Below are 21,134 nucleotides of genomic sequence, written 5' to 3' on the forward strand. Positions count from 1 at the left end.
CCAAGCCCAGCCATGATGTCATGGCTATTTGAAGGGGTTTAACTGGCCAACTATAATAACCCATTCCTTTAAAAAACAGCCTCCAGTGGAAGAAATATTTCTCTGTTGCTCACTCGGACTCTCCACATTCCTCCTGGTTCCTGAACCTCCCAATCCAAACAGAACATGGTCCCACACTGCCAGGGTTTTCTTTCTGACTTTTTTCTCTTTAATCTATTTCCTCTCTACTTTTTGGCAATTTCAGGGAACAATGGTGCCCTTTATAAGTCTGTCCTGTTAAAGCTATCCCTTGCCACTATTGTCCTTGCACAATGTTGGCTCACTGGACTGCAGACAGGGGTGATGTAGGACATCTCCTGGCTGCCATATGAAGGTTATTTTTGGAAATCTGAAAAATAAAATCAGTAAAGGAGAAGTGCTTAAGAAGCCTCCTCTATAAATGAGCATTTTTGTGTCCAGGAAGGTTAGTAAAAGCTGTTACACACTATGGAATCAGTGCTCTCTGTGTGAAGTCACAAATTCTTCACGCAAATGGGACAGTGCTCCAGTGAGACTCAGACTAAGCTGGCTAAAATACAGTCAATCTTTTTCCACACAGCTCCCATTCATTCATGATCTAGCTACAGTGTTTGGGGTCTGACGCCATTCCCTCCCACTTCATTCACAAATCCAGCCGCAGGAAACAGGTCACGATACACTGGCCTCCTGTGCCAGCTGAACCACAGGAAAAGGCCTGGATGATTTGGGGTCACAATGAGCTCCAGATGTTGTTGGGGACACTAATGTCCAGGGAAAGTTATGCTCAGTGGCCTTGCATCACACTCTGGAAATCTCCAAACAGCTCTCACATGTGATCAGTGAGACACATGGCAGTTTATCCAGCCTGACAACATCTCTAGAGAGAGGAGAAAAATGAACAATGCGAGCCAACATTTTCACCCTAAAATAAGGAGCGCTAATCCTGTAATATTTAATCTGCACAGACATAAACATTAACATGCAATCCTCTAAATGCTAATCAGACAATCCCATATTAATCCTCGTGAAGCCTTGCTGTAGCCCGAGCAGCTGAGGATGAGACTGCTGCATGCATCGGTCTATCCTGGCAGGGGTGCTAGGAGGTGATGGGGGCCAGTTGTCAGGAGACCACCCCAAACAGGGCCCAAACAGCCAGCTGGAGGGATTGAGGAGGCGCCATGTTGCACTGACTGACCAGATTCTTCAGATAGCTCTTGGGAGGACACGCTGTCCGCTGGCAGATGGGAAGAGGGATATCTCTCCAGCCTCAGTGGAACCCCCTCCACCCCGCCTCCACGGATCAGCCCGGAAAACCTCTCACTCTCGCACTTCCAGTCTCACTCCACAATCTTTATCTTACTGTTTTTCTTCTGCTTGGCCTCTCTGCCGGGTCCCAAGCGACGTCTTAGGAGTTATGCTCTCCATGCTGAACTTGAACAGCTGCCAGGATTTAGCTGACCCTCCTCCCCTGACCGGCACTATAACTGAATGCAGTTGCTCCTCTTAACATGTTCGCTCCAGTAAAAATAATACACGCACATGATGGATACTTCAGTTGTGCTTGGAGCCCGCTACCCCTCATTTACAGAATTTCAAATAAATAAACTATGTTCTCTGATCTCTCTAAGCACCATAATTTATCCCCTAAACACACACACACGGACAGCAGGTTTTACAGCATGCAGCTAAATTAAAAACCGTACACAATTAGGTGATTCAGTGTTACTGGAAAGTGTTGCTCATGATAATTGCAGACTATTTGGCTGTATTAATCTGACTTCAGTCCTGCAAGTATTTTGACAATGAGGCTCCCATAATCTTTGTGGCAACCCGAATGAAAATGCACCCCTGATGGAACAATTACCTATAAAAACAAACGCTGCGGCGATGGCCTGCCAGCGAGTAATGGGATGATAGACAAGAGAGCTGAAACAGAGGAGGGGGTGTTCTTGAGAAATGCAGAGTCCATTTGTTATGCACTCATTGCCACCAGCACCCGAGGATAAGTAGGAAATGGAACAAGCCAGTTCAGGATTAAGAGTCAGGCCAGAAAGTCTCCAGGTAACTCCATAAAGGGTCAACAGACTTCTGATAACAATCTCATGGAAATATGCTTCCAAGAAAGACTTAAGATTAAACTTGCAAAGGATTTTTTTTAAAGAAGTCTCAAAGAGGAGTAGGGCAATGCATGCTCTACTCAAAGCAATCTCTGATCTCAAAGGAATCAGTGCCAGCTTCATGCCAGCAACATCTAACTGTTCATTTGTCTTCTCACTCAGCGGAGCCACAACAGAAAGTCAAACCACACAAATTATCCTCAGGGAGAAAGTTATTTATCAGTGAGATTAATCGGTTAACTGTGTGTGAGAGTGTGTATGCCTGCGTGTCTTTATCTCCCAACTTTAAATCAATATTTAAATAAAAAATATAGCCCAAATAACCTCTGGCTCCACTCTGGATAAATACTTCATTTTCAAAAATCGGTCATCTCACATGTTCAAAGAAAACATCGGTCTGGAAAGTTTCGGAGCTCCTTTTTTCTTTTTCTTTTTTAATACTTATTTGGTTGTTTAGTTAAGCTTTTTCTCAACTTGGAAAGAGATCTAAAAATGTCACAACTAGTTTATATTTGTCAAGTTTCAATGAAAATGATAAAGTACAATCCCCTAAATAATACTCCTTGCTTTTTCACAAATCTTTAAGGAATACAAAAAGTACTTGATAATTGTTTTTTCTGAATTTCCAGACACAAACTGACAGAATTCCTGGAAGTGCAGGCTGGAAAGTTTCATAATAAATGTTTATTTACTAACAAAACAGTTTGAACATGCTGCGAAAAGACCTTTTCAACATAGACGATTCATTAAATGACTTGCCTAACTTACTTTAAGTAGTTAGATTACTCGGCAAACATGTTTCTGATTTCAGGGGAAAACCCGACACCCACATCCAAACATATAAGGACCCAACTACCTGCTTCCACTTTAACTCACAGTCCCAGGTCAGCTTCTGCTACAATTACTACATTTCAGTACTTGAACCTCAACTGGACCTCAAGCTTCTATCACTGCTTCCACCTACACATACATTCAATGGCCATTTTATTAGATACGTCTTGTTATTACTGGGTTAGAACCCCTTTTGCTTTCACGGCACAGATTCACAGAACAGTCCTCAGAGTTTTTGGTCCATGTTGACACAAAAGCATCACACAGCTGCTGCAGATTTGCCAGCTGCACATCCATGATGTGAATTTCATGTTTCACCCCTCCTAAAGGTGCTCTACTGGACTGAGATCTGGTGACTGAGGAGGCAATTTGAGTAGAGTGAACTTACTGTCATGTTCAAAAATTTTGAGATGATCTGAGGGCACAGGCACATTATCCTTCTGCAAGCACCCATTAAAGATGGATACTCTGTGGTCACAAAGGAATGGACATGGCCAGGAACAATACTGTCGATACAAGGCAGGGTGATGTCGTGCCTCCCATCTGAATGCATCTGAATACGTTTTTCTAGTCTTATATAGTCCAATTTTGTGAGTTTGTCTGAATTTAGCATCAGTTTCCTGTTCTTAGCTGACAGGAGGGGCACCTGGTGTGCTCTTCTGCTACTCTTCTACATACTGTGGTTGAAACTAGTGGTTATTTGAACCGAAGCACTCTGGCCTTCTAACTCTGACCTCCGACAACAAGGCATGTCACATTTGTCTTCTTATGCTTCTTCTCTGTAAACCTTAGAGATGGTTTTGTGGAAAAATTCTAGTAGTGAAATTTCTGACAATATTACCTAATAAAGTGACTGGTGAGTGTATGCCTAGCTACAGTGAGTGCTCACACGTCATCTAAAACTTCCAGCAATTCAGATTTAACTCTAACTTTAGCTGAACTCTGTATTTTCACTACCAAGACTGCCAGCTCCATCTTTAACAAATTCTTTACACTCACTATAAAAAGTTCACAGGAATGTCCTTTAACTACACATACAGCCATAGCCACGTCTGACTTTGATACTATACAGCACAACTATACTACAAACCATTATAGCTGGCCCCGTGCCCCAGTCTCCAACCTTTCATTTTAGCCCAATCAACAGACACCCTCATTTTCAACTCACCAGCAACAGACAGAGGGAGACCCTAAAATAAACTTTGGTCTCATCTATTCCCCACTCATGCGCATGCTTTACTGCAATAAGGGCCGTTTTCTGAAGTGATTTGTGTTTTCTGCTTGTGCCTGATTATGGCTCTTCTTCGTCTGAAGCACGCCTGTCACAAGACCCGACTGTAACTCCTCCTGCGAGAGCGCACAGACTCTGGCCCAAATTAGGCATCTTAGAGTAATTAGAATAAACACAGCCTTCACGCTCCACTCCGCTCATTCATCATGTGCTGCTGTAGCGCAGAGGAAATGCACTGTGTTCAAAAGTGTGCAAAAGAGTAACACACTCGGTCAGATTGTGCTCTTACAAGAGCTGCGGGAGAGGCTGGAGACAAACTTTTACACTGAATGTGTTTCTTATTGTGAGGCTGCAGACCTCCTTCCTCTAAAGAGTGTGGCCTAAGGAAAAGGAAGAGCTGGAGATCCAATTGAGTCACAGAGGATGAAGTAGTATGAAACAATATCCCGTGCCGCTGTTGACTTTGGGCAGACAGAGGTAGAGGCAGCAACACATAGAACAGATGAGAGGATCAGCCACTAAACCTCCATAAATCTACTTGTTTTAGACCTTGACCTCTGTGAGCGATGCTTTCGTTTAACATTTAAACTGAGGTGAGATTTCTGACTGCCGGGAAAAGCTACAAATCTGGCCCCTAAACACCACAGCAGAACTGATGAGGCCCGACAGTACAAATCAGGGACTGACTCACTGCCGCTGTTTCTGGTTTTAGTTAAGAGACAGGTGACTTCATGTTTTATAGTTGCTGCATTAACAAGAATGACACATTTTTCTGCGAGCCAATGATCTCATCTCGTGAGCCTGCCGAGGGGCAGGTTATCCAAACCGAACTCCGTCCGCACTCACCAATGACGATGAGGGTGTAGTTGACGTTAACGCTACCAAAGCCGTTTGTTGCTTTGCAGATGTAGGTCCCCGCATCATCCGTCTCCACCTCTTTGATCTTCAGGCCCATGCGGAGGATGCGGAAGCGTATCCAGCCACTGTGGATGTTGCGTGCGTCTTTGGTCCACATTTTGAGGGGTGGAGGGTCTCCTTCCACCGGACATGGCAGCTTGATGGCACTGCCCACCCGGGCCGTCTGTCTGTGCTCAACTTTGTCAGACACCCGTGGAGGTCCTGAGGATGCAAGAAAATATGCAATTATAATGTCTCATATATTTCCTCATATGTAACAGCTCACATTTAAGTCAGTAAATGTGAACGCTCACTTTCAGATCATCTTTTTCTCTTCTTTGCTTTTTATGATGACACTGAGAGCATCTTCAGGCAAAACCAGTGAACAGAAACGAGAATTAAAAAGATGTTGAAGGAAAACGTTAGTCTGGTTGGTTTTAGACACCATTAAAATATAGTGAGATAGAAATCAGCTTAAATCCTTTGTAGACTCATGATGAAATAACATTATAGCTCCAAAGCACTACATAATCTTCTTTTCACAATCGAATGTCCCCACTCTACTGATTTTTGGCTGCTTTTGTTGTTCTTTACTATTTAAATGCTTTATACTTAATATATTTTGCTCATTTACCTGCTTTTTGTCTTCTGCCTTTCTTTCTGCAACATTATTGTTGTCTGTGCAATAATGTGCACTGCATCACTGTCAACTGAGAGCCTTATAAAAAAGGGGGCCACGTGATAAAGTTGTTTTGTTAACAGTGAAAATGTGTTTCTGTGGCTGACCACAATATTCAGATGGTGCTCCACATCTTTTAGCATTTGTAGGCCAAAAACATTAAAAGCACGCAGCAACTCACTGTGTTTCCCCCCATCATAGTGTAACAGACAATGAAACATCACCTGAAGAGGGATTAAGAGTCTTTAGGATGAAGTAGACATGTATCATTTAGTTTGTTTTTCTTCTTTTAGTAACATTTAAAAGTAACAGCAGTCAAAACATAAAAATCTAAAAATCTTTTAATTTGCATGACAGATTATAACTGAGTGATAATGAAAAAACAGCTTTATTCACACTTGCAAGTGGAAAAAAAAGCATGTGAATCCTGACTTATCAGCATCAAACCAGAGTCTAAAACAGTGAGATCAGAGGCAGATGAAACGAGATAGAGGCAATTTGTCATCTTCTCAATGATTACCCAAAATCTTGAAACCAGATTGTAATAATTGGTTAAGCCCTGTCGTTCACTGCCTGCACAGAGAGGGTGAAGTGTTCTGGCTCTGGTTATGTGTAGCGTGCAAGACATCAAAGAGATGAGAGGGGGCGGTTCTCAGCGAGACGGACAGCAGCCTATTCTCCCGGCTCTTAATTGGCTCGGGTCTGGGCCCTCAGATCTGGTGAAGTGAAGCAGGCCGAAACACCCTGTGATGGTGTTAGGAGGCCTGCGCCGCTGGTCGCACAGCGCCGGGCCTCCGACTAACCCCCCATCAAAAACTAAACAAAACCCTGAATTACTGAGCAGAGCAGACGCGGAGGAGAAACAGGAGCTCGAGGGAGCGCAAAGAGGGGGAGGAAATGCAACCAAACCCTATACCTGCGACAGACCTCAAAAGTACACAGAGCACAAACTGCGGCTCAGGACAAATGGGCGCTCTGCTCGCAGTAAAAACAATGGAAAGGGTATGTACGCATGGCCTCTCCCAATGCATGCATGCATACGCACGCACGCACAGGAGTCACATTCCTTCAGTGCATTTCACACATATGGTAAACAAGAAGTTCATTATCCTGACACAGGTAACTCCCCCTGGCATCCATCACTTTGCTTACAGATGTATCTCAGCTGCAGGTACAACATCTGGGCCGCTATCATTTCTAAAGCCAAAAATCTTTAACTCTGTCAGGGCTCTGTGTGCGGGCAGGCGTAAAGGAGGATCCAAACGCAGGACTCAGACACTAACTTGAAACTCAAAAACCTCAGCTTTATTGCTGGTACAAAAACAAAACATGAAGTGAACACGGACTATGGAGAACACACACACACACACACACACACACACACACACACACACACACACACACACACACACACACACACACACACACACACACACACACACACACACACACACACAGGTATAATATGATGTTACGACACGACCCCGAGCATGGGAAAACACAGGGCTTAAATACACAGGGTAGTAATGAGGGAATGGGCAACAGAAGGGAGACACAGCTGGGGGAGATCAGGGCTAACGAGACGGGGGAGCTAAGCTGCACACACTAACATAAGACAAAGACTTTCACAATAAGACAGGAAACAAGAAGTACTAAACCAGATGCAGACATGACACTGAACAGAAACTGCAACACACATGAGAACCCAAAACCTAAGAACTGATCCCTCACCAAGAATAACAGAAACAGATCCATAATGACAATAATAAACAAAGCACCAGAACATCAGAAAACAATCCATAATGCAAAAATAAACCAAAACATAATAAACTCAAAATACCGGGTCCAACGGACCCAGAACCGTGACAGACTCAGTCTCTTTTTTTCTCTCTCAAAAAAATACATACAGCTGTATAAGTAAAAAAAAAAGAAGAAATATTTCAGCGTAAAAGCAGCATAAAAGCAACGAAACCCTCTTTCCTTCACCCATAAACTGAGAGTTTTCCCTTTCTCTCTGTGGATGTCCTTTCCTGGTCCACAGCACGCACAGGAAATTGGAAGTGTCATTGTTTATGTCTGTGGAGAAAATGCAACCGCAGTCTTTTTGGCTGTTGTCAGCTGGCCCGTATCTCACTCCACAGCTACTAGGAAATCAGAACAGAGACGCTCACTGTTTCTCCTCTGTAGGATCTGATTTAGGACCACAGACACGTCCCAGCGTTGGCTCAGTGCTGCTCGAGCTCATATGGACCGCGAGTCCTAAAGGATTTAACCGCCTCGGGAAAACATAAATACATTTCTGCCAAATCTTGAACAAATAGGCTACAGTTATCTCTTCCGACTTATGGTCTCACAAGCCACTCAACCATGTGTCCCTTCTGGATTAATGGAGAGGAGTGACTTACAAAAACAAGGCCTGATTCATGTCAAAGGTTTAGCTGAAGTAAAGCATCAAAACAGATTGAACTTGCAAAGGAAATGCTTCTGTCAAAGCTGCAAAATATATTTCTTGAGACGTAAGTACAAGTCGGAAGAAAATAAAAAGAGACAAGAGAACTTCTGAATGCCCCGTTTCCATTCATAAAAAATAAAAATAAAAAAAAATAAAAAACAAGGGTGAACTTTATTTTTTTTGCACTTCTTTGCAGAGTGCTCGACACTTACAGTAAATTCACGCCGACCTTCCAGAGGAGGATTTCCTTCCAAGCTGAGATTTCTGTTGGCTTTATGTTTGTGGTGGTTTTGGCTAACCTGAACTCTCACTGCTGCTTCATTTACAGGCCCATTTTTCTGTCGCTAAATGTGTCCTTTCCAACATAAAGGAATAATTTGAGGGTTGGAGAAGTAACCTTATTTCCTTTATCAGTGCAAGTTAGATGAGAAGAAGTTTCTGATAAATACTGACACAGGAAAAAAAACCAGTTCCATCTCTAACCTCCAAGTTTTTGTACTTGAATAAACATGATATGATGTGCCAGTTACTGAATCTAAACATAAAGGCAGGAAGATTTTGGTCTCCTTAAATGTGTCTCTCTATGAAAAATCTATGGACTGGAAACGAGAGGAAACTAGAGGAGTCAGAGAGCGGCACTCCCCCCCGAAGGGCAATGACTATACTAAAACTTTGATGTTTTATGATGCTTTTATTGCAGACTGACAGGATGACGTCAGTCTGTTTTCATAACAACACTTTGATGTCTGACCTTTGACCCCATGACCTTGAAACATTACATACTAAAATGGTGTATTTTATCTTCTTTATCCATATGACTGGAGCAGAACTGGCTGAAATCTTTGGCTTATCTAAGCTGTAAAAACTCGATATTTTAAAATATATTCAAGCAGTTTGTGATTTTGCAAAACTTCATGGCAGCATTGTGAGGCGCAAATTTTGACCTTAAGCGGACGCTAGCAATAAAGGTCATATTCAAATGCTTAGCCACCCTAGGTACTGATGTCCCCAAAGGCCTAGTATATTGTTGTGAATTTTGAAGATAATCCATAAAAAATGAGGGTAATACAAATTTTCCTGATTTTCACATTTGGTGTGACCTTGAAGTTCCAATTTTCACCACAATTAAATCAGATATGATATGAAAACTGTAGCCGCTAGACAGACAAATAAACCAAACTGATTACATACTCGTTCCTCTCAGGGCAAGTCTGGTTGTGCTTAAAGGTGAAAAAAGCTGCCAATCACCATCATGACTGACACCCTTCATGTTGTGTTATATTAATGTTTTCTTTCTTTATAAACAGTCAACAAACAGTGTTTTCTACTAATAAAGGCCTTTCCCACAACAGCAACATAACTACTTAATAGATAAGAATTAAATACCTGAAGAAATCCTGTTGTGTATTAACAAAAAATGAAGCCAAATCTATTCTATATAATGGCCAGCAGGTGGCAGAGCCTGTGGTTCCAAAAAGATGTACAATTGTACAGAAAACTGCGAAAACTACGATGGTTCTCAAGCTGAATAGTTTCTTTTCTTTTCTAGTTTTGAGTCTTATTGATAATGGCACGATGATACGTTCATCTTCTTCTTCTCATGCAGCTTGCGGGGGCTGGAGCCTATTCCAGCTGCCATCATTTTTAAAAATTATTGTCACGATTACAGCCAAAAAGCACACAGCCTTGTGAGATTACTGCAGTATCCCATGGTTTCTCAATCAGATCTACCTTTTATTGGGAGTTACAGAAATCCACAGCAGTAAAAAACATTGCATCTAGCTTGACTAAACATCTGTCAGAAGCAGAAAAGAAGCCAAATGCCATTGTCAGGTTTTTCATTGCATTGGCCAAAACCATCACCGAGCCATTAAGACGCACAACTTGAAGTGGTGTTTTTTAACATCAACTTAGTATTCATCTTGAAGGAAAAATGGTCATCTTTTTCCTTGCAGATGAATACCTAAATACATAACATCAAAAATGTCGTAGCAAGAGAGAAATTTGATTATAACTGGATTAAAATCCCTCAACCGACTGAGCCTGGTTCTGCCGCAGGTTTCCTTCCATTAAAAGGATTTTTCTTTCCTGCCCACTGTTGCCAAGTGCTTGCTCATAGTGGATCATCAGATTGTTGGGTTTTCTCTCTTGCATTGTAGGGTCTTTATAATATATAGCACTTTCAATCAGCTTTTGTTATTGGGCCCTATTTAAATTAAATTGATTAGCAATATGTTAAAAATTTCCAAATCAATAAAACAAATTCCGAATTTTAACTTGTATTTCTGTCTCTTTTTATTTTCTGTCAGTGGTGTAAACATTCAGGTCAAAGTATTAGCAAGCTAAATAATGAAATTCACTGAACTTTATCGTCTGTTTTCTTTTTAGTTGTATCAATGACTGCATGAAAGATGGACGACGCAACAGCTGCCATGTTGCACTTTTGCAGCCTGAGTTTTCTCAGTCATTGGTGTGGAGGGGAAAGCTATCCGCGGCGCTGTCTTCGGTGGGCCTGACGGTCTCCGTGTCTTGTGGTCCGGGTCATGACACTTCAGGGGTGGGTCTCCTTCAGGAAGTTGCAGCTGTGATTTTTAAATGAAAATACACTGGTCCTTGTATATAATAATAATATTGTTTCTTACAAATAAATACTGTTCAATGAATAATTGCTTACTATCATTTTTTTAGGAAATGGGTTGTTCTATTGTTCTATTAATGGAAAGATGCTCATGAATATGTCTTCTAAGGCTGTTTTCAACAGTTATTTCTGATTGTCTCCCCCCCCCCCCACCTTCTTCCACCCATTAAAAAAAATACTACAAACGCCCCTGGACAGAGCTCAGTGTCAACCTGACTGAAATTGCTTCATTGGACATAACTGTATAATAATCGGTCTAATATTTTTGCAGTTTATGGCAGGAATAAAGCATATGGCTTAGATCTGTCACATCGATCAATTGTGCTGGGATCAATTTTTGAATAGCGTGACTTTGAAAAATAGACGCTATTTATTATCTAAACTTGCATGAGTTAAAAACTGAGAGCAGTCGATACAATTTAAATTCCATGACTTACAATAATGAACAACAGACCACACTGACACTATACAAGAACATCTGAAGTTTAACATGATCTACTTTCATGTAATGAAAATGCTAAAAAGTGTCTAAATTGAGGAGGTGCTGAGGAAGACTCCATTACTAACGCTGTTAAAATGAGTTTTTCAGCAGCAAACTGAAGGCTGACTGGCTGCTCTCACCTGTCCAGCAAGTCCAGCAGTTCTCAGTAAATGATGGCTACGTTATTGCTTGAATTGCCCAGCTAGCTAATTCTTGCAAAAACCAGAACACAAATCCAAGTTGGTGTGTTGCCAAAAATATCAAAAGATTCCTTCGGTTGTGATGAAAGGGTCTGGGTGATCTTGAACTTGGACACTCGAGCCACTCCTGAGCTTTTTTGGCTTATTACAGTTTTGGCTGTTGCTCCGAGTGCGAGGAATGTGCAACAAAATGACTTCCTCCCTCAATCTCCGTTCCTCCAAAGCTTTTGAAGTCTTTTTTGAAAAACAAGGCATGAAGAAGTGCTGAAATCAAGGACATCGTCTGAATAACTTCAGAAGTGTTTGTGTTGTGTGCATGATTGCATCGTTTCTTCGAGGGTGGGGGGGCTCCATTCTACTCCTCCACCTCCGCCCTCTCAAGGACAGGTTCTCTTAACCTTGGAGTTAAAAGCTTTGAAAGCACACAGAGGCCTTCTGTGCAACGACAACTCCAGGTCTGAGAAATGGGAAATTATTGCCCTTTTAAGATACACAGTTTAAGATGCCTGATATTCAATTTGTCATCACACCATAGAGGAGGTCGATTGTACTGCAACAGACTCTTTTCTGGTTACCTCACAAAGTATCAGTCCTCTACAGACACAGGGATAAATGGACATCTGCCCGACTCATGAGAAACTGGTGAGCGTTTACTTAAATTGTTGGAATTGCTGGAAAATGATACACGTGACCATATGGGCTTTTCCGTACTGCTGCGCTGGTAAAGCGCTGCTTATTATAAGCGAGCTTCATGTGTGAATGGAATCTTTCATAGTGCAGGAAGAGGAGGAGGAGGAGGCCTGGCGACTCACAGAATTAGCTCTGTTTTTCTTTGCTCAATTTGGTGATGGATTATTTTAAGAGAAAGGGGCACATTCAATAAGAAGCATTCTTGTGATTCAGACTAAATATAGCCAGCTTTTACGAAACCTTGTGAGCGGGTTAATGAGCAGTTGATCTGTCGTGCAGGCATCTGTGGTGGGAAATATGTTAGGAAATATCAGGAAGAGAATGAAAGAAATAAAAAATAATAAATTAAAAAGTTAAAGACTACAAAAGCTTCCAGGCTTGAGCAACGCTCAGATGTGCTGGCAGCTTTCTCCTTGTTTATTTTTTTTCCTCTTTTACTAAACACCTGTGGATTTGTAATGATGTGTACATGCATTTTCTAGTCCATACAAAGTGCTTCGGCCTTAATCATTGCAAACATGTGAATAAAAGGCTGACTAGGCTGCTGACAGCCGTACCAATAGAGAACAGCTGGAAGTTAACCAACCACAATGAGACCAACCCCATAATGCACGCAACACTGTCCGCCTCAATGCACGATACAGTTATTCAAACATTTTCCAATAAAAAGCATTTTGTTGCTTAATCTCCAGCCAACTGCAGGAATTTTCTAAGGCATCAAAAGGCTTTTGCACGCAGGCAGACTGTAGTGATTCATTACTAAGATAAACACAGATCTGAGCGAATGTGTCTTCAGTGTGCAGTATTTACATAAAGGATAAGAGGCGCAGAGATAGACAGGAGCTGGAGAATGCTTCCTCCTCCTCAGGAGCACTGTGTTAGCTCAGCAGAAGGCAGAAGAAGGAGTTTAATGGAGCCTGTGCATCCAGGGAAGCATTCTACAACACATTTTCTTAAAGCCTTAGGACCAATGGCATAATACAAGTTAAAAAAAAATGAACAAATAAAAGCAAAGTTCAAGGAATATGAGAGACAATGAGGGGGGTGAAAAACTCCAGCTGGAAACCAAATCCAGAGCCGAAGACTTCACTTGAGACCGGAGGGGTTGGGCGAAAGGTGAGGTGGACACCGCAGCTCAGGGAGTGTGTGAAAGGCCAGAGCTTCTGTTCAGGGGCTGCTTCTGCTGCGCTCGGCTATACATTTCACAAACAGAGATAAAAATCTGCATAAAACAGTGAGACCGGGGAGGAGAGCCATCTTGGCAATTCAAGAAAGGCGGAGGTGAGGGTGGGAAGGGGAGGCTGGGTGAAAGGGGATGGGATACGTGGAGTGGCGAGAGCGGTTGTTCTGACAGCAGTGAGGCAGCAGAGGGTGAAGAATGCCGTCTTTTCTTACCCGTCCAGACGTCCTGCCCAGCAGCTTCACCCAGTGTGGTAATCAATACCGGTTATTTTCCCCTCTCGCCTTTCCAATCAATAGATAAGAGTCGGGTAAGACCAGTCGGGACAATGGCTCTTTCTGTGGCACCATCAGATCTGGGGTGAATAGCAACTGCTTTAGTGGTGGGAATAGTACAGGAGGAGCTATTGGATAACACGAGGGACTAGAAAAACAGCAGAAACAGGGTGGAATAAAAAGAAAAGGGGAATAAGATGCTCCTGTCAATCTATCTGATTAAAGAAGAATCAGAGGAGTAACATCTCTGCCTCTGCTTCCTTCGCCCAGCAAAACAACAGCCTCCTGCCGACTGCTCATCAAAAGAACAGGAAAGAAACAGAGAAGAATTACTCCAGCGTCATAAAGCTCCGGGAAACATCTCCATCACGCGGCTTACCCTTAACAGGCCCTACTGTGGAGTCTTTGAACTCTAAGCTGCTATATTTCATTAAACTTGACGGCCCCAGCTGCCTCGGCTGGAGCAAAAAGCCTGTGCGTGTGTGTAAGCTTTTTTAGTCTCCTCTCTACTCTCTCCTGTGCAACTTAAACAGTTAATTAGTGAATATTTCTACTTGTAAATAAACCAGATTAATTCATTTAAATGTGGATCAGAGGTCTATTATTACCCCTGAAGCAAAGACAACCTCTGCTAACGTCAGAAAAAGTACCTTATATTATATTTTATTATTTAGACCCTTGTTTTTGGAACAAATTGATCACAAGAGAAGATGTGCTGAGAACCAGGTGGCTTACTGCCAAAAGCATCCTGGGGAAAACTTTTATGATTATGTGAAAGGTCTCTTTCACTTCAGGTTAAGGGGTTTCCATGAAGACTGTACTTTTCCAAGTGTGTGGAAGTATGGAACCCTATGGAAAGTCTTTAACCTGAATTAATAGAGGTCTTTCTTGTTGCGTTTTAGTCTTAATACTAGGAAGTGAAAAAGGGGGTTTGCAGTAGAACACCTCCTAGGTTGGTTTTCCAGGATGTTACCTGATCAACCAGCACAGAAAACGGGACATTTCTTTATTTATGGGCTGATCAGGGATCGTTGATGCCTGTTTGTTTCTCTGTGTTAGCAAGATTACCCAAACACTGAAGGAAGGAACGCGATAAAGATTGGAAAGGATCTTTCTTTAAGTCTGTGCAGTAGGGCATTGGCCTTGACGAAGGAGCTGCCCTTTGAATGCTCTTTTAATTACAAACACTGCTTTCAAAGAGACTTGAAAGACGTGTCAAAAAATAGCACTCTGGTTACAGTAGGAACTTCACTGACTTGTGCTGTGTAGTGGTGGGAAAAAGGAGTCAGGGGATTCCCCTTCTTTTCACTTTATTTAAAGGTGAATAGCACAATATCCTGAGTGATGTTACTCCTTTACAGTAAACAGAGGTACTTTAAATGATTTTAACAGTATCATGCCATCAGAGAGCTGGTGCATCAAATGTGTAGTAACTCCCCCAACAAAACGATATTTGACGACCTCCCCTTAACCCTAAATGACGAGTTTTGACTCAGTAATATGTGATATAAGATGTTTGGTTTGGTTTCTATGGTTCTTACCTTACTCAATGACTATTTTGCCAGTGAAATAAAAGCTGTGAGTTTGAGTTTAACTGTGTTTGCTAGTTCCACTAGCTGCTTGTCACGTAACAGTCCATGACAAGTTTTCTGGGGGGGTTTTTCAAGGGTAGTTGCACAGTTCCGAAAAGAGCTTTAAGGGTTATTCTTACTAAGCTTTCAAGAGGTAAAGTGCAAATGCAATTTAACAAATGCATAACTCACACCATTTTGATTTTTTAAGTCTACTACTCAGCCTTTATAAATGATGAAACTGTATATGTGTGAGATTGTCAAACACACTGTTGGTTATGGTCATTGTTGCTGAAGCCCATGCAGAATTGTCTTAAACCTGCATTCTTTGCAGTGGCCAGCAGGGAATGACGTTTGTGGTTCCAAAAAAACAAAAACAAAACCTACTTTTCACTTCATTATGACCTCCGTCAATACTTTCCTAATAAAGTTATGATCTCAGCAGCTACTTTAAAGTCTTACTTTAAGTAGACAATATTGTATAACATATCTCCACATTTAGAACAAATAAATGGTAAGACTGGGTATGCTTTATCCTGTGACTGAAATGCGTGCAGTGGCCTCATATTCTAAGTCAGATCAACTCCTCGCTAGGCATGTCTGTTATCATAAAAAACTAGATGCTAAACTTAAAACAGTAAAGTAAAACAGAGTGTCACAATCCAGTGGATAATGTCATAGAAGCTACATGTGTATTTGAAATACTGATTACAGTTTTTCATATTAAAAAGAGTAATTATCCTGTAATGTGTGACTTACATCAAAAGGAAAACACTTACTGAACTTATCAAATTTAACAAAGGAAGTGCTGTCAGACTAGGAAATGTTTTCATCTGGAGTTACAAAGTCACGTTTTTCCTCAAATATTTCTGAAATTTAAATATTTTCCCCAAAAATTCCTAGAAAATTGAACATACCGACGGAGTGCCACAATCTTTCATGCAAATGTGAGTCTTGCTGCGCTTGTCCCGTCATAAAGAGAGCACAGCAAGTGGCACTCTAGCCGTTTTATCTCACTCCATTAGGCTAAGGCCTGGTGCACACACACGGGCTGAGTGTGTGCTTAGGGCCACTTATCAGGGAAGAGGCAACAGCGGGGAGGCTGTGAGGAAAGAGGAAAGCCAAACAGAGTGGCAGACACAGAAGGAGAGAGCAGAGACGTGGAGAGAAATAAAATCAGGCAGAGGAGAGAGAAGCAGGGTGAGGGTTAAGGAGAGGAGGGTCACTTTAGAGAGCAGAAGGGAGCAGAGGCTAAGATGGCAGAGAGGCCTTCTTTAACAGAGCTCATAAGGAGAGGAGGGCTGCAGGGGGGAGCAAAAGGCGATTAGGTGGGCCTAGGCGGCAGCAACCAAGAATCCCAACAATCTCGCACCCCACTCCCTGGCCCGCACTCAGCCTCGGCCACATGACACACTCAAACAGACTTTGCCCTCTCTCCATTACAAAGCAGCGCACCAACAAGCACCTGTTTATTACTGTCTGTCTAATACGTTTGGAGGTTGGCCGACCACTTGGCACTAAATGGGACATTGTGGGAATGCCCACATGTTTTGGCTGCACTGCACTGCCAGTGCATTGTTTCTTATTCTCCCTCGCAGACAAACAGATATGAATGTTTAGACACAAACTCGTATTAATCTGTATGTTATCATAGTCCCCCTCGCCAGAGAAAACACAGGGTGTTAAATATTAAACTTCAGGTTAGTATTTAACTGCATAGAGCAGTTCTCCCTCACAGCATCTTGATAAGATAAACTGGTATTCTAGACACTCAAATGGTCTTAAAAGAATAACATTTGTGTAAATTTAATCCCTGATTTGTTTTTTAATTTATGTCTGTACTAATGTGTAAGACTTTGAACTGGTTAAACTGCTCAAAAAACTTCTAAACTCAAACCTAAAATAGCTATTTAGGTGTCACAAGCAGATGTTTTATGCAGGGTGTAAAAAGCCAACAAAGTTGTAGAAACCACACACAATAATTGAGCAAATTTACCCCCTTCAGACAGCAAAGGATACTTTTTGTGTTTTTAATTTTGGACTTAGACCGTTGGGCATCCAAGAGTTCAAGGAGCTGCAGCTGAGTCTGAGCCAGGTGGTGAAAAACCTGCAAAGACTTTTGCTGGCATGATATCAACTTTGCAGGTAAGGCTAAGTCTTTGCATAAGTCTAGGACCACATGGAGGCTTTTGCAACCTTCATTGTATTTACCAGAAACCAACAATAACTAAGCTGCTGGGTTACTTTAAAAGCTATGCTATGCTATATTCCAACACCTGATTTTTATTTTTATTCTTAAATAGCACTTTGCATGATTAACAGTTCAAAATAATCCTTATTTATCTCATAGCAGATCTTTTTGGAGCTCCTCAGTTCGTTTACCTTCTGGAAAAAATAATTTTGGCGTTTGTTTCTTCTGTTTGGCCCCTTGAAAGCAACAGATTTGAGCAGTGTGTGGGTGAGACTTCTGTGCTCACAACCAGACTCATTTCAGTCTGTACCAAAAGCTACTGACCCTCTAATCCCATAGTGCACAGATATATATAACCAATGGGATACATGGAGTTTTAAGATGTGAAAAGGGAAAAAACCCTTGCAGATCACTGCTTCAGAGCACAAATGCTGCACAAAAAAACTATTTCCTCATAGCAAGACTTGTTTTGTTTTTTGGGGGTTTTTTTTCCTCTTATCTTTTAGCAGTGAGATGCATCCTGCCTCTCACACCCTCCTCCTTCTCCTTCATCCTTACTGCATTCCACAGTTTGGAAAAAAAAGTGTCCAACCTGCATTTGGCTCATTGTGTACAGTGAGTGACAGAGAAGCACAGAGACTGTAAACAAGAACTATCTGAGTCAGACATGCATCAGTCACCAGTGGACCCAAGTGTGTGTGTCTTTGCGATGATGATGACAGCTAAGCTTGGTGTGAAACACCTCTTATGGCTTTCCAGGAACCTTACACCAGTGTACAGTCTGAGGACAAGCCAATCTCCATGACACTAGGAAGCACTTTACACCAGTGCCTTTGTCAACAAGGCCTTTCAGGACAGGGCCAATGACAGACTGTGATGTAGCAAGAGTGTTTGGGCAGAATGGAGCAATTCAGACAGCGGCGGGAGGGAGGGAAAAGCCGGGGGTGGAGCAGGTGAGGGAAAGAGAAAGGCGGGTGAGACAAGAGACGAGACAGAGCGGGGGGGAGAGAAGGGGAGAGGCAAGACGAGACAGACGGAGGGGGTGGAAGAACTGGCAAAGCTCTCACTGACAGCAATGGGGCCTCCTTGACAATCCAGGAATATTGTCTGAAATCAATCTGTCATCATGGAGCTGTTGAGTCTGTCATTACGATGTGGTACTCGCCCTTTCACAGTGACAATTTGTTCAGTGCTTTCCCAGTTCACCTTACTACTGCACTGTAGAAAGGTCACTGCCCTCTATCCATCTCTGTCTGCTAGTCTGTCTGTCTCCCTCTTTGTTAATCAACTGTCCACACAGAGCTTTGCAGCCCTTTTACCGGAGTGACCTGCAGAGAAACAGACGCCTGATGACCAGAACAGACGTCCTGCTGCAAGAACGTCTGTTACATCATCGATTTTCCATATTTCCAGATATCAAAAATAAGCGAACAACAAAAAAGCTTTCTAGAATAATAAGTCCAAGAGTCTACAGCAGTAAACAGTGCTTTCAGGTAAATGCTAACAAGTTCACTTTTAAAATAGTGGCATGCTGAATTTTTTAGATTTAATATCTAGCAGTTGCAAGGCATTAAGGCTAATAGAAACTTTGGTCATAAACCAACATTTTGGGCTCATTTTGACCTTTGACCTGATAATGGGTTCATGTAAAAAGTCAGTGGACTCATGTTTTTATAATGAATCCTCTGGGAACCACAAATGTCTGGCATTCTTTCCAACAGTCATTAATGACTGTTGGACTTTTAATGAAGTAAAGTTACTCTCATAGTGAACTAACATGAGAAAGCCAAGGATTCAAAGAAGAATAGACTTCCTGTAAAGCGTGAATTTCTGCCCACAATGTGGTGCCAATCCATCCAGTATAAGCAGTCAAGCGTTCACTGAATTAATGAGCTATTTGACCCGTTGTTGGTGTTACTAAAGGAAAACTGAAGGGATCAGCAAAGTCAGATGACATCATCCCCGAGGGAACTTGAATTTCTGGAGCAAATGTTGTGGCGGTCCATCCAAGAGTTACATAACATTTCAATCTGAACCACAGACTTAGCCACTGCGACTCACTGATTGGTGGACTACCAGGTTAGAAGTATCAAGTGTTGTGTGATCAAGGTGAAACCCCGACAGCTGAAAAATAAAGCCAACAAACAGCACCAGAAACTGCAGTTCCTCGAGTGGCCACTTGAGGATGCCTCCAAAAGCGAGTCATTAAAATCACCACAGACTTCCATGTCATTTTAGTCCAGTTTTACAGCATTTAATAGACATACTTACAACCTGTATAAAAAAAAAATCAGTGCTGGTGTCAATGAAAAGTTTCCATTGAAGATGGTGAATTTAATAACTTATCCAACTGCATACTGGAGATTTGGAGTTATGGGTGTGTCCCTAAGCACGTTAATTGGAATAATTTTGGCATCATGATCGGTGCCATTTTGGATTTTTTGGAACCAGAATTAAATATATATTTGTGTGAGTGGGTGGTCCATGTAGCAGAACAGAGGTGCCATCGGCACAGTATCACAAGGCATAGCTAGCGCTGTTGCCTCACACCAAGGAGGTCCAGGTTGGAATCAACCGGCTGGCTGGAACCTTTCTATGTGGAGTATGCATGTTCTCCCCATGCTGGCGTGGATTTTCTCCAGCTACTCCGACTTCCTCCCACAGTCATTCGCCTCTGGCCCAATGAAAACTGGGATGAGTTCCAGCCCCCAAACCACAACTCTTAATTGGACAGGCAGTAGAAAACGGATGGATGTCCATACTTAGTAATGTCACTGACTATGAACATGTTCATAAGTGCAAACCTATAAATAAAATAAAAATTGAATTTCACTCACTGAAATTGAGCAAAATACCTCTTGGATACAATTAAGTGCACAGCAATACATGTAATCTGTCTGATAACTGCATTAAAAAAAGAGCAAAAAGCTATCACAAGTTCCAGTGCTGTGGTGATCCCAAGCAGACAGCTCTCAGCTACGACCACAATTGTTGGCACCCACCTCACTCAGAGTCTACACCAACAATAAAGTAAAACTTTAGCTGTTAATATAATTTAAAGTAGTTTTTTGGTATGAAAGCCAGAGTCAGGAGGATTCATCCTCTGGGGACCTTTACTGTACAGATTTCATAGTAACACAACAGCTGTTGAAATATTTTAGCCTGGACAGACTGACACTGCCATCATTGCTGTGCTTGCATGGTTGAAAATACACAAAAATAATGGCCAGTTCAGCTAATCAAGGCACACAGTAACTGTATGATTGGCATATTGCCACCGTCTGCCAAGTCTTAAAATCTATCTACATCCAGACTGGGGACTGATCCAAGGCCTAAGCTCACATCTCTGTGCAGGAGGAAATCAAATCAGTTTCACTGCATGGTGCAGAATTCCAGCCTGGGACAGCAGTAGCTCTGCTATAAAATATGACAGATTATACTCTTTCCCCCTGAAATGACTTTTCCTCCCGCTGCACTCTTCATGTCAAGGGGGACAGATTTTTTCTATTCATTTGAAAAAGTGGTGCATCCCCAAAATAATAATAAATTTTTTTAAAAATTAAAAAAATCAGAGCTTCGAGCCTTCACATTCCGTGCAGAAACGGGCACATGCAGATTCCATCACAACAGCCTGGATGCTCACAGAAAAATCCTCCTACTTTGGCATATTGTGAGAAGCGGTA

The 21,134-nt window shown here is 42.0% G+C and overlaps 1 protein-coding gene across 2 annotated transcripts in view; it reads right to left on the minus strand.

Annotated features, from left to right (window-relative positions):
- The window catches only part of LOC146552525 (fibroblast growth factor receptor-like 1), a 34,738-nt gene that overhangs the window by 7,171 nt on the left and 6,433 nt on the right, over positions 1-21,134 (minus strand). Inside the window, exons 2-3 of one of the 2 annotated variants that reach the window (XM_085256247.1) lie at positions 5,409-5,460; positions 5,044-5,316 (exon numbers count right to left, since the gene is read on the minus strand). In XM_085256247.1, coding sequence (XP_085112373.1) covers positions 5,044-5,212 — 169 coding nt within the window. In that variant the 5' untranslated portion in view covers positions 5,213-5,316; positions 5,409-5,460. The remainder of the gene's footprint in view (positions 1-5,043; positions 5,317-5,408; positions 5,461-21,134) is intronic. The other variant, XM_085256246.1, reaches the window with a different exon arrangement.

Source organism: Mchenga conophoros, linkage group LG19, assembly GCF_057382185.1.
Source record: "Mchenga conophoros isolate Kocher_MC1m ecotype Shallow Benthic linkage group LG19, M_conophoros_male_GT1.1, whole genome shotgun sequence".
Classification (NCBI taxonomy): domain Eukaryota; kingdom Metazoa; phylum Chordata; class Actinopteri; order Cichliformes; family Cichlidae; genus Mchenga; species Mchenga conophoros.